The 13,985-nt window shown below is 47.0% G+C and overlaps 1 protein-coding gene across 2 annotated transcripts in view; it reads left to right on the top strand.

The window, feature by feature from the left end:
• Window positions 1-13,985, top strand: part of bach2b (BTB and CNC homology 1, basic leucine zipper transcription factor 2b) — a 157,781-nt gene that overhangs the window by 123,784 nt on the left and 20,012 nt on the right. For both annotated transcript variants that reach the window (XM_083934709.1, XM_083934710.1), the window contains exon 3: window positions 5,397-6,908. In XM_083934709.1, coding sequence (XP_083790835.1) covers window positions 5,397-6,908 — 1,512 coding nt within the window. The remainder of the gene's footprint in view (window positions 1-5,396; window positions 6,909-13,985) is intronic.

Genomic DNA, 13,985 nt, shown 5'->3' with positions numbered 1-13,985 from the left:
ATTGATGTAAGTCTCCATGACTTTTCTTTCGGGCTCAGAGAGAGAGTACAGGCGCCCCTTAGGAGGTGAGGTACCAGGCAGGAGATCTATGGCCCAGTCATAGGGGCGGTGAGGGGGCAGAGACATAGCTCTGGCTTTACTGAAGACCTGACAGAAATCGTAGTACTCAGGTGGCACCCCGGAGAGGTCAGGTGAAGAGCTGGGGGAGTGAAATGGAGCTGAGGCATGCTGTAGGACCCTTTGTTGACAGGAGGAGCTCCACTCCAGAATGGCCCCAGCGGCCCAGTTGATGTGAGGGTTGTGAAGACGGAGCCATGGATACCCCAGGATGAGAGGCAGACAGGAAGAGCTTAGGATGTGGAACTGGACTGTCTCGTGATGATTACCAGAAAGCAGCAGGTGAACCGGGGAGGTCTAATGCGTGACAGTGCCCAAGATGTGTCCATCTAAGGCTCTAGCAGGAACCGGATGAGGCAAAGGAACCCACTTGAGACCCAGCTGAAGGACCACCTCCTCATTAATGATTTAGGCATCAGCCCCAGAGTCAATGAAGATGGCCAAGGTGTGGGGGCCACCTGGAAGGAGAAGGCGGCCTTGAAACAGAGGTCTCTGGCTTTGGGGAGGTGACAGGGCAATTGAGCTCACCAGGATCCCCCCAACTACTGGTGAGCTCTGGCTTTTGCTGGAACAGTTGGAGATGTAGTGTCCTGCTGCCCCACAATAGAGGCAAAGATTAGCCTTGCAGCGGCGCTCCCTCTCTTCCAGGGAGAGGGGGTTGTGACCCAACTGCATGGGTTCAGCATCCTCAACCTGCTTATGCAGTGAGGTGGAGTTGGCTGCTGCAGCGCCCCCACGGGAGCGAGGTGGAAAAGAGCGTTGGGGCCCCCCTTGACGCTTCTCTCGTCGACAGGTCTGAATGCGTAGGTCAATGCGGATGGCCAAATCAATTACCCCGTCCAAGGTGATGGGATGTCATGTGAGACCAGTTCATCTTTAATATAGTCAGCCAAACCGTGGAGGAAGGCCTCACAGAGAGCAGAACTGGTCCAACTGCTTTGGCTGGCTCTGGCTCAATTGTCTCCAGGCAACTAAGTGGTGTGGGATTGTCTGCTGGGTTCATAGCTGGCCAGGTTGTACTGTAACGGATATGGAGTGAACCCAATTGCAGCCCAGATGAACCAGGTATTCGTTTTAAAACAGTCTTAATTCAGCAGATACACGGCTGACCAGGGGAGGGCAGCAGAGAACTGGATCTGGAGCTTGAGATGATTTCACCAGAGAATGTGAGCTGGTGAGGTGAAGCTGAAGCCAGGTGGGTCTTTTGGTGGAGCAGAAAAAGGCCAGGCTCCAACCAGCCACAGGCAGACAGGGAACAGAAAACAGGCAGGCAATACTCGTGGTCAGGGACAAAAGGCTGGTGGATTTACCGGGGCTTAGACGAGAGGCGAAGGTCAGAGGCAAGTCAGGTCGATACCAGGTAAGCAATCCGGGAACAAGTGCTGGAGAGTCAGGCATGAGAGCGAAGACAATCTGGCAAAGAGTGAGTGGAGTGAGGCTGCATATATACTGGCTTGATTGGAGATGGTGAGCAGGTGAAAGCTGTAGACTGATCAGGGGTGTGGCTGAGCAGCAGAACAGGGGAGGAGCCAAGCAAACTGTGACAGCGCCTGCACAAATAGAATGCAGTAATCGCTTACTAGGTAACTGGTAATTATCATGTATACAGGGAATATGAATAACCTGATTTCTCTGTGCTCATGTGAACACCATATGCCATATATGATCATAACCGGGATAAGCCTCATAAACAGGATATTCATGTCCATGTAAACACTTCTAGTCCTTTTCTTAATTGAAACTTAAAAAACTAAATGAAACACGGGAGAGTAAACACAATGAGCTTTTTTCGATCCATTTAAAATATTTTACATTGGAAATATAGACTGGGTTTTAATTTAAATATAGACAGGCAAAATCTTTATTATTATTATTATTTTCATTATTTCAACATATGTCTCTCTCTCTTTTTAACGGCTCCGACAGCAACGAAGCATGGTAATATGATTCTGCCCCAGTCAGAGCACGTTTTCTAAAAAGTGGCACTATGAAGGTGTGTTCAGACCATGAAGCAAATGTTCACCAAAATGTTCTTTTTCTTCTTGTCTCAATACCATCATGAATTAAAGCCAGAAAACCTTAAGATAAGCTAGAATGATTGTAAAGGGAGACATTTATCCACTGAGGATACTGATATTCGGAAGAAGCTCGTAAGTGAACCTTGAGTTTAAAATATTTTATCCATTCTCAAAAAATGAAAGAATTCTGTATATCCCCACCAGAATTGTATTCCAGGCAAAGTGTCTAATATTTGACAGCATTTAGCCCAGGGGTTGGCAATTAAAGGCACGTGTGTCAATAGCTTAACCAGTAGCACTAAGTGTGCAAGAGAGTTTTTGGGAATTTGGAAGTGCCATTGGTGCACTGCCTCATATTAAGGTAGTTTGACTGACTTTTTCACGATCTGCAACGTCATTGTGCTTGTTTCAATCATAGCTAGTATGACGCGACTATGGTTAAAGCCAGATTTACTTCAGTGCAGTTGTTAGACACATTACCTTGCAGATCATCGAGTTAAGCTGAAATTCAAGTTGGGTGTTTGACAATTTAAAGCTCTAATTCTCGTATCTGCTCATCACATAATCCTTGTCTGTATTTTGGGGTCATGTTCCATTTAAATGGGCATGAACACATCCTCTGTTGTGCTGTTGAGTTCTGAGCCTCTAGCATGTATAAGCTCTAGTTTCACACTGAACATTTGGAAGTAAACAAGGATGAAGTCAATAAAATGTTGCCTCTACTAGGTTTTAAACCTTTAAAAAAAAAAGTAACAACCTATTACACGTTTGTTCATCTTCCTGCCAATTCACAAAGACAAATGATTCAATATATTCTTAGACTGACTCTGACGACTCTGTCTCTGCTGTTTTTTACTGACATATTTGTGTTTCCTCATGCATATTGCTAAGTTTTTTCCAGGCGGAAAAATCCACTGAGCAAATTTTGTGGTTTTTGAAGCCTAATTGCTAAAGAGGGAAATCCTATTTTACTAGTGAGGTGTTTGTCAGAGACCACTGGAACTGTGGAATCTGCTGCAGTGCTCACACAGTGTACACTGTTCCACCTGGGGTCATTCATCTTCTTGTTTCCCCCCAACAAAGGCAGCAAAACAATCAGTAAACAGTGGGCTCAAAATCACATTGTGCCGCTCCTTCCCTACATCTGCAAGCCTCTGTTAAGTCTTGTAAGAAAAACTTTACATCACTCAGCCTCTGAAAAGGCTGCTTTGTAGAGTAAACAATACCGTCTCAAAAAGCAATTGTGTTTGTGAGCACACCTTTTCTCTGAGTGTGTTGTTTGATTGCATTCCATGAGTGCCTAACAGTATTGCGTTGTCACAAGAGAATGAACCAGGATAAAGCTGCAGTGATCGGTTGCTATAGCCTGAGTAAAGTGAAAAAATGCAACCTAATGTGAACCCCACGCTGATCTCAAAACAGCAGACAACCCTGGTATTAAAGCCATCTCCTCTGGCTCCCGCCTCTCATCTGTGTACTCTGTGACAACAGCAGGAGAGGGCGGCATGGCCTTCTGCAGGCTCAGGAGTTTACCTAATTATCTGGTCTTAAGTCTAAATGGAAGGCTTCCCTCTATCATCCTGCACCACATGGCCACAACGGGGATAAGCCGTAGTCTTACAAACCATTAGGCTTTACAGGCCCTTGACCTGAGGATGCAGTCACAGACAGAAAGTGAGGCTGTTGGGGGATGCCCTCATCAGGGCGTTTACAGTACACTACACTACGGACACGTTTAGATCAGTATTGTTAAGGTAAAACTCCAAGGGTTAAGCAAAGCAGTCTTTTAACTGAGGGTAATATTTTTGTTTATAGCACCAGCAGTTTACTGTCAAGTGCCAAAAGCTGGCATCAAATGTGTGGCCAGATTCTTTAATCTTTTTTATTTATTATTTTTCAAAATTTTAATTCTTACAAACTTTGCTTGATATTAGTGTCAACGCTTTGGAACTGGCAGCAAACCTCAGTTGAGACTAAAACTCAAAACCCATCTCTAGGTATTGAACAAGTCAAAAAGCTCTTTGCTGGTTCTTTGTTTTATTTTTTTATTTTTTTCATTTAACCATTATTTAACCAGGAGAAATCTCATTGAGATTAAAAATCTCTTTTACAAGACAAGCAGCAGCACAGTTTCACAGTTACAGACAATAATTTAACAGTCAGAACGGCATCAAACAAAGCATGTACAGACAGAAGAGTCTGCTTCAACATTCTAAAGAAGTGATTTAAATCTGTTTAGAGAAACCAGCTCCTTCTGTTTCAGTTCATTCTGCAGCTCTCCAAAGACTGTAGGCATTTTGAAGACAGAAACGTTGCAGCAAGTCTTTTTATGGCTTCAAAAGAAAAACTAAATTTGTATCTAAAGTAAAAACTTAATTTTATCTTTAGTTTGAGTTCAGTTAAGTTCCTGGATATGAGGTTTTAAAAGAGTGAGAATAGTTTATATTGAGATTCAATCACAGAGCCCTGAAAAGTGGTGATAGGGGGAAGGTCAGAGTGCTTTGATTTAGCTTTAATCAACAGCATGAGCATTCGACTCCGACCTGCGGCCGCATGCCCCCCCCACCCCCCCCACCCTATTACCAGTCTGTCCTACTGAGTAAAGGCTTGAAAAACTGCCAGAAAAAATCATCTTTAAAAAAAATTCAGAGCTTCGTGATCTAGACTATTAATATAAATAATAAAGGGTCGAGAACAGATCCCTGTGGCACACACTTGGATATATAAAAAAAAAAACTAGAGGCTATACCTTGTGGTCGCACACACTGGGGTCTGCCTGATATTATATTATAGGGCCTTATGCACCTCTGAACGTGTAACAGCATCAAAAGTAAAGGCTTGCAAAAAAAACAGAATTGTTAGGAACTACCATCACTTGCAGTTAAGACAGTAATTTCAACATAGATTCCTACTGCTACTAGTGAATACATATAACTGTATGAATACGTTTAAGCACCTGTCCTTAAACATCTTGCCTCAAGTAAGTAAGCGTTTCGCAAATCCAAAGCAGTGACAGGAGGGGGTGTGGGCAAAACCAGTGATATCACCACAGAGCAGACAATGGTAGACTGCTGGAACGTCCCAGAGGTTGTTATTATGAATTATGAAGGTTTAGTGCTGATCTGATAAAAAGATAGACCGGTACTTTCCAGTGTTTGTATATGGTCGTTGGAGCTGTCGGGTTGTCTCACTACACTCCAAGTGCTCTGAACAATGGCTGTGCTGATGGTAATGCTGGCAATTTCCCTGTTTTTTTTGCAGGTCACTGCCAGGGGATTCGCTCCATTGTTGCAGTTTGCCTATACTGCTAAGCTGTTACTCAGCAGAGAAAACATCCAGGAGGTCATCCGCTGTGCTGAATTCCTGCGCATGCACAACCTTGAGGACTCATGCTTTCGCTTCCTGGAAGCTCAGCTGCGCAGTGAGGAGGATGGCTTGCTGCTCTGCCACAAGGTGGCAGTGGAGGTGAACAACTCAGAGGATGACAGCATGCAGTCAGAGGTGGAAAGGCCAACCTCCCCCAAGGCGCAGCAGTGTGCTGACGCCATCAGCTCCTTTGGACACCCTGACGATGATCGGCTATCAATAGCTATTCCCAGTAACTTAACAGATGGCCGACTGGACTTTGATCGGCACAGCGCATCAGACCTGCCACGATGCCCCAAGTACAGGAAATACCAGTGGGCTTGCAACAAGCACAATAATGACACCTCCTCACACACCAGTACCTCAGGTTTTCCAAGCACATTAAAAGAGAGCAGTGTTAGCGGAGTAGTGCCGGATCAGGGCAGGCTACCTTTGGCCCAGATCAAAGTTGAACCACAGGCAGAAGAAGTGGCCATCTCATTGTGCCTGTCAGGGGACGAGCAGGACGTCAAGGATAAGGACAGCGTGACAGCTATGGAGATGGATAGCCCCATATCTGTGGTAAGAACCAAGAGAACCAAGTCCCCTTCCTGCCTCGGAGCCTTCTTTAAGAAAGGGGTGGACCTCCCCAGTCTGCCCAACACATCACAGCAGCTATTTGCCAACAGACTTGTCTGCCCCCAGGACAAAGGAAACTCTCAGGGAGATCAGAAAAAAGACTTCAGGCCTTTCACTGGGGAGCTGAGTCTGTCTGTTATATCCCCAAAGGACAAGGACAGTTTCCCTGCAGGGTTGTCCCTCAAGTCTGCTTCCTGCGATGGGGTCTGCAAACAGGAAGGTGAGCTAGATCGGCGTAGTGTCATATTTTCCTCAGGGGCATGCAACCGTCTGGGAACCCCAGCACATTCCTACCCTGGTGGGAACTCTTTGGAGATGGAGCTCTCTGAGCACATGCCAAAGGGCCTGTGGGCTGGAGCCAGCCAGTCCCTCCCCACCTCCCAGACCTATTCTCCCAGCACCACCTCCACTGAGCCCCCACTCCTGTGCCAGCCCCGACCCAACACCAGCTGCCCAGTGCCAATCAAAGTGTGCCCACGCTCGCCGCCTTGTGAGACACGCACCAGGACTTCCAGCTCCTGCTCTTCCTACTCCTATGCAGAGGATGGCAGTGGAGGCTCTCCCTGCAGCCTGCCCCAGTTTGAGTTCTCCTCCTCTCCATGCTCCAACGTGGCACGCTGCCTCAATGTGGACCAGCAGGAGCAAAGTGTGGGCGGGGATGCCCTTTTTAACCAGGTGCGGCCCAAGATCAAATGTGAGCAGTCCTATGGCACCAACTCCAGTGACGAGTCGGGCTCCTTCTCAGAGGGAGACAGTGAGTCCTGTCATGTACAGGAGCGAGGGCCAGAGGTGAGTGTAAAACATTGAATTTCACATGTAAAACACAATGTAGTCATTGCACTCAATTCCACCATGGCTAATTATATCAAAGTGCCCTGCTCTCCAGGTCTGCATTAGCAGTCATTAAATCATCATGTAATTGAAGCAGGAGTGTTCAGTACAAGATTTATAGCATCACCAAAGGACACAGATGTGCTTTGATATTATTATTCTGCTTTATGCACACTGCTGGAGATCTGTGTAATGAGTCTGATTATGTGAGCCCAAATGCACTAGGAGAGTCTAAGTGCAGGAGGTTGCGGTTCTGTATTTTAAGACTGTGTGATTGGTTCATTATCTTAGCTGAGAGTAGCGTATATGTGTGAAAAGCACTGCAGGCAGTTGAAGGCTCAGGATTCTCCCAAGGCAGACTTGCCCTCTGAAGTGATTCCCTATGGCTCTATCCATCTCCCTGCCAGTGCCAACTACCCTAACTAGCTCATTTTATCCCGGCAGAAACACTGACATCTATAATTCGTGCCTATAAATATGCAAAATGCTAATTCTAAGTGAAGCCTAGCCGACTACTGACATTTCTGATCGATCAACAATTAGCTGTGATACCCAGCTGCAGTGAAGGTGTGTGTCGCAAAGGGATTAAAACGAATACATTACAGCAGTGATGTGTTGTGGCCATAAAGTTTTAATGGCCGGCGGTTGCAGTGAGTTGGAGTTGTGTGGGCGAGAGGTTCAGCTCGGTCTCATGACGGGACTGTAGTGCAGCTCAACAGTGCTGACAAGGATGAATAGCCAATCCTCTAATCATCTTCCCCTAATCCACATGGGCAGACGTCCTCCAAGCTGCAGACTAGACGACTGTTGTTGTTTACCGGGTAAAGATCAGTGAGGGAGCCCCCTAATTCACAGGTGGAGCTCAGCACATCTAAATGAGAAGATTTCCCACCTAAGGGAGAGTGAAAGGCATTATAATCAATTTACAAAGAACAGCTTTGGCAAATGGTAAATGGACTTGTATTAAATAGCAGTGACGATTGCTCTAAGACTGCAAGGGAAGCTCAGCTTCACCTGAAACGTCACCAAAGAAAAGTGGTGAAATATGTACTGCTGTGTGTACATTTCATTGACTAATACGCGCTAGAAAGCGAATCAGCTACTTATCACAGGTAACCGGCGCAATTTCCTTCTCCTTCATCCCCACAGCGCCACAGCAGTCAGACGCTCGGCTTCTACTGATTTCAATGGGGAAGCGTAGAGCGAGTTGTTCCACTGCAGCCAAACTAGACGCTCAATGGATAAATGCTGGGCTTTGGCCCGCCCATCGGACGCTCAGCGTCTCTGGGGGTCTATGGGACAGTGGGCTGGCCCGGACATTCGGATTCTGCATGATGATTTGATGAAATGTCTGAGGAGGAATCCTTTTTTGATTGACAGCTAAATGAGCGAATCAGAAGAATAAACATCCAGTAGAGCATTTTCCAAGTTTTTCATTCCGTTGTTCTGAACTGATCCGTAGACTTTACCAATCCCCAGTGACTTTGTCTTTGTTAAAAACGACTAGCGTTGTTTTTGGTGACTCTGTTCTGTCACTCTGCGGTTTCTTTTCCCAACGAGCAGCAGCAGCGGTGGAGCTTCTCCCTCCGTCACTCACACTCACACTCACAGGCGGTCACACTTCACAGTAGCCTGGCGCAGCAGCTCCAGCTGGGCCAAGGCCGTTTAAGCAGCCTAGCTCTGCTGGCCATTGAGAGGACACTGGTCAAGTCCCTGGAAAAGACACCTAGTTGGTACGACAAGGTCACAGATCATTTTCTTGAAAAGGAACGAAGGGTAGAACATCTAAATAAACAAACACATTTATGATGTAGGCCGGAAAAATGAGCTTCCCCTCCTTAAAAGGCTAGCAGCCACCACTGTTATATAGCACCTTTTTAGTCTTCTGACTACTCAAGGCGCTTTTACACACTACTGCTTTCAAATGGAGGAAGACCCGCTCTACCTCTGCTCCACAGCCGCCTGCATTTCTTCCTCCTAGCACTGCTGTTTACTCACTTTAATTATAAAAAATTCTGTATCTCTCAAATGCTTTTAGGAGCTTGGAAAATGAGCTCTTTTTTGGTTTTCCTGGTTGGGATTTGAAATGCTTTTAAAATAAAATCAGGTTTGAAGTTTTCACATGATACTAGCATTGACATCACATGTTGGCTGTTGCAGAGCTTGAACTTATGACCCCTCCCGGAGGCTCTGTGTTACCACCAGGCCATCTTGACTCTTGTGATATTACATCCAGTGATGTTTGCTTGATGTACAGGCAGAGTTATCTTTGATAAGCTTGGCGGAGAGGGCTGTTCTAAGTGCACAAGGGAGCAGAAAGGGAGACAGAGAGAGAAAGTGCTGCGTTGCCATGGTGATCGGATTCAAAGAGCAATGAGATTCAAGAGTCGGTGTGTCGCAAGGGTTGCGTGACAGGATTTTGCTTTTCCGTGGAAAGAATTCAGTTCCATTGCTCAAACAGAGCTGCAAGATGAAGAGGCTCAGCAGTAATGTGTTATTATTACCTTCACATCGTGTTACACAACACCCATCGCTATTAGATTTATGGGCCTTTGAAGTGGCTGCTGAATGTGCCACAGTAAATTATGTGGTATGGATTTACAGTGCTGAGCTATCAATCAGAAGAGAAGCCCAAAAATGACTAGGAGACATTTCAGTTCCCTTCTTTGTGTGGGTATGACTGTGTTATGTATGTGTCAACCATTGTTGGCGCGCCATTACTCCACACAATAACATCTGTCAAATCTCTATTGACTTACACAGGTTTATCTGCCAGCTTTCCACTTAGTATCACAGCCTGTGGAAGATCCTTCCTAAATGAATGCTTCCCAGACCTGCCTGCTCTACAGTTTATTGCACTGACATTAAAGTGAAGGCCACAGGGAGGGTCATAGAAAGTAAAGCTCAGTGTTAGGTTACTCTCCCTTTGCATTTATGTGGTGAAGAACTGCTAACTCATACTTCATGGGCCACTTGTCCCACCACCCCTCTGTAATTCTGCCATACAAGCAAACATGGAGAAGGCAGACCTCATTGTTGCAGAGCAAATGGCAGAGGGGAAAAGTAGCTTTGGTAAAGAAAAAAAACAGTTGCAACCCTGGACTGTGGGCTGAACACAGTGAATACGGATGAGGAAGGAAGTTGTTAAAGTGCAGGGCAGTCTGACTGAAGCCTAGTCATTCAAGGTAGCTAGGGTCACTTGAGGTCTCTTGGCAGCTCCTGCTCTGTGCTTATGGGCTGTCGTGTTCATATGTTGTGTTACCACCGCAATTATTATCATAATCATAATCTTTCACCTTGACTGCAGTTGTTGCTATTCATATCCCTCTGGTATATTAACTGCCATAACATATAAGTCATACTAACATTACTATAGATATTATTATATTTACTGTTACTTTTGTGATTGCTTGTATCTCTGAGACTGTCTTTGTGTCTGTCTGTCTGTCTGTCTGTCTTTGTGTTTGTCTGTCTGTCTGTCTCTCTCTGTCCATCTGTCTGTCTTTTCTCTCTTTCTCTCTTCTTTTCTTCCTCCCCAACCGGTGCAAACAGATGGCCGTCCTCCATAGAGCCGGGTCTGTCCGACGTTCCTGCTGTAATAGGGAAGGTTTTTGTTGCCACTGTGTGCACAAGATTTCTGGATTAATATTAATGTATTGTAACTATAATAATAACAATTATTATTATTATTATTATTATTATTATTATTATGATTATTAAAGATAGTGCGACTTGTTGCAACTGATGGGGGAATTGTTTGGTCTCTGTAAATCATAAATTAGCCATATAGTGTGGTCTTTACCTACTCTATATGTAAAGTGTCTTGACTTCTGTAATGATTTGGAACCGTGAATAAAATTCAATTAAATTTAATTGAATATGAGCCACATCTGAGAACTATCAGCAGTTTCGTACAATAGACAGTACAGTCTCCTTAAAAGACAGAAGAAGCCATATTTGAAAGATTAGCACATTCTTCTCTTAGATATGAAAAGTTGGACCCAAAGCTCAACCTGATTGTAGCTTTTAACATTGTGTGTACAACCATGCATGCTTTTGATTTTGTGTCAACAACACCGGCCCACTCGGGGAACCATCACCTTATCGTGGTGGAGAGGTTTGTGTGTCCCTGTGAACCTGAGGGCTGTGTTGTCTGGAGCCTAGTGCTCCTGGTAGGGTCTCCCATGGCAAAGTCGCCTCAGGCGAGGGGCCAGACTAAGAATGGTTCACAAAGACTCAATGGACAAACAACGAAGAGGAAGAGAGACCCTGCCCGGAGGTAGCCCGGGGCCCCCGTCTGGAGCCAGGCCCAGACGGAGGGCTCGCCGGCGAGCGCCTGGTGGCCGGGTTTGGCCTGGCCGGGCACAGCCCGAAAAAGTGACGTGGCACCTCCCTCCTCTCCATCCTGTGGGCCCACCACTCGCAGGAGGAACCACTTGGGTCGGGTGCGCTGCTGCACGGGCACTACACGGGCAGCAGAAGCTGGCTCTTGGGACGTGGAATGTCACCTCTCTGTCGGGGAAGGAGCCGGAGCTTGTGCGGGAGGTGGAGCGCTACCAGTTGGATCTGGTGGCTTACCTCCACACACAGTCTTGGTTCTGGAACCGTACTCCTGGATAGGGGTTGGACACTATTCTTCTCTGGAGTTGCCCAGGGTGTGAGGCGCCGGGCAGGTGTGGGGATACTCACAAACCCCCGGCTGAGCCCCGCGGTGTTGGAGTTCACCCCGGTGGACGAGAGGGTCGCCTCCTTATGCCTGCGGGTGGTAGAGGGGAAAACTCTGACTGTTGTTTGTGCATATGCACCGAACAGCAGTTCAGAGTATTCGGCCTTCTTGGAGACCCTGAATGGAGTCCTGCATGGGGCTCCGGTAGGGGACTCCATAGTTCTCCTGGGAGACTTCAACGCCCACGTGGGCAATGATGGAGACACCTGGAGAGGCGTGATTGGGAACGGCCTCCCTGATCTAAATCCGAGTGGTCGTCAGTTATTAGACTTCTGTGCTAGTCACGGATTATCTATAACTAACACCATGTTCGAACATAAGGATGCTCATAAGTGTACATGGTACCAGAGCACCCTAGGCCAAAGGTCGATGATCGATTTTGTGATCGTATCATCTGATCTGAGGCCGTATGTTTTGGACACTCGGGTGAAGAGAGGGGCAGAGCTGTCAACTGATCACCATCTGGTGATGAGTTGGATCAGAGGATGGGGGAAGATTCTGGACAGACCAGGTAAACCCAAAAGAGCAGTGCAGGTGAACTGGAAACGTCTGGAGGAGGCCCCTGTCCGAGAGATCTTCAACTGGCTGATGGGGAATCATTGTCAATATCCCTGGCGGAAGTCACTGAGGTAGTCAAACAACTCCACAGTGGCAAAGCCCCAGGGGTTGATGAGATTCGTCCAGAAATGCTGAAAGCTTTGGGTTTGGAGGGGCTGTCTTGGTTGACACGCCTCTTCAACATTGCGTGGAAGTCTGGGACAGTGCCAAGGGAGTGGCAGACCTGGGTGGTGGTTCCTCTTTTTAAAAAGGGGGACCAGAGGGTGTGTGCCAATTACAGGGGTATCACACTACTCAGCCTCCCTGGTAAAGTACACTCCAAGGTGCTGGAAAGGAGGGTTCGTCCTATTGTCGAACCTCAGATTGAAGAGGAACAATGTGGATTCTGTCCTGGACGTGGAACAACGGACCAGCTCTTCATTCTCGCAAGGATCCTGGAGGGGGCCTGGGAGTATGCTCATCCAGTCTACATGTGTTTTATGGATCTGGAGAAGGCATATGACCGGGTTCCTCGGGAGATACTGTGGGAGGTGCTGCGGGAGTATTGGGTGAGGGGGTCACTTCTGTGGGCCATCCAATATCTGTACACCCAAAGCGAGAGCTGTGTCCGGATCCTCGGCAGTAAGTCGGATTCGTTTCCCCCGGGTGTTGGCCTCCGCCAGGGATACGCTTTGTCACCAATCCTGTTCGTGATTTTCATGGACAGGATATCGAGGCGTAGTCGTGGTGGGGAGGGATTGCAGTTCGGTGGGCTGAGGATCTCGTCTCTGCTTTTCGCAGATGATGTGGTCCTGATGGCATCTTCGGTCAGTGACCTTCAGCACTCACTGGATCGGTTCGCAGCCGAGTGTGAAACGGCTGGGATGAGGATCAGCACCTCTAAATCTGAGGCCGTGGCTCTTAGCGGGAAACCGGTGGATTGATTACTCCAGGTAGGGAATGATTCCTTACCCCAAGTGAAGGAGTTCAAGTACCTCGGGATCATGTTCACGAGTGAGGGGACGATGGAGCGTGAGTTTGGCCGGAGAATCGGAGCAGCGGGGGCAGTGTTGCCAGTTGAGGTGGTTCAGGCATCAAGTAAGGATGCCCCCTGGGCGCCTCCCTAGGGAGGTGTTCCAGGCACGTCCAGCTGGGAGGAGGCCTCGGGGAAGACCCAGGACTAGGTGGAGAGATTATATCTCCACACTGGCCTGGGAACGCCTCGGGATCCCTCAGTTAGAGCTGGTTAATGTGGCCCGGGAAAGGGAATTTTGGGGTCCCCTGCTAAAGCTGCTGCCCCCGCGACCCGACCCCGGATAAGCTGATGAAGATGAGATGAGATGAGATGAACACCGGCCCAACTCTACCTCTGATTGGCTTACCATGAAATTTTTCTCTACTAATCATCTTCATTTATGTGGTTGTCTCATCCCCCCTCACCAAGAAAGAACAGTCTTTGCCGCTTGACTCAGAGATCTAGTTTGTCTGATGAAAAAAGCTTCAATGAGCCAATAATTATAGTAACGCGCCACATTTATTGGGAGTAATGGTAACGGCATTATAACGGCAAGAAGAGGAGTATATTAGATTACTCGTTACTAAAAAAAGTTAGTAACGCTGTTATTCCCTTCACTGGACATTACTGGGTCAGTCCTTGTGCTGCTGTTACTATATGTTTTATCATTCACTGTTATCTGATTATTGCCATAAAATGTTAGCTAAATGCATCAGCAATAAAACATACTCTTGCAAATGTAAGCTAATGTTCTACC

This window comes from Echiichthys vipera (assembly GCF_963691815.1).
Source record: "Echiichthys vipera genome assembly, chromosome: 19".
Classification (NCBI taxonomy): Eukaryota; Metazoa; Chordata; class Actinopteri; order Perciformes; family Trachinidae; genus Echiichthys; species Echiichthys vipera.
This window is presented reverse-complemented; position numbering and strand designations above follow the sequence as displayed.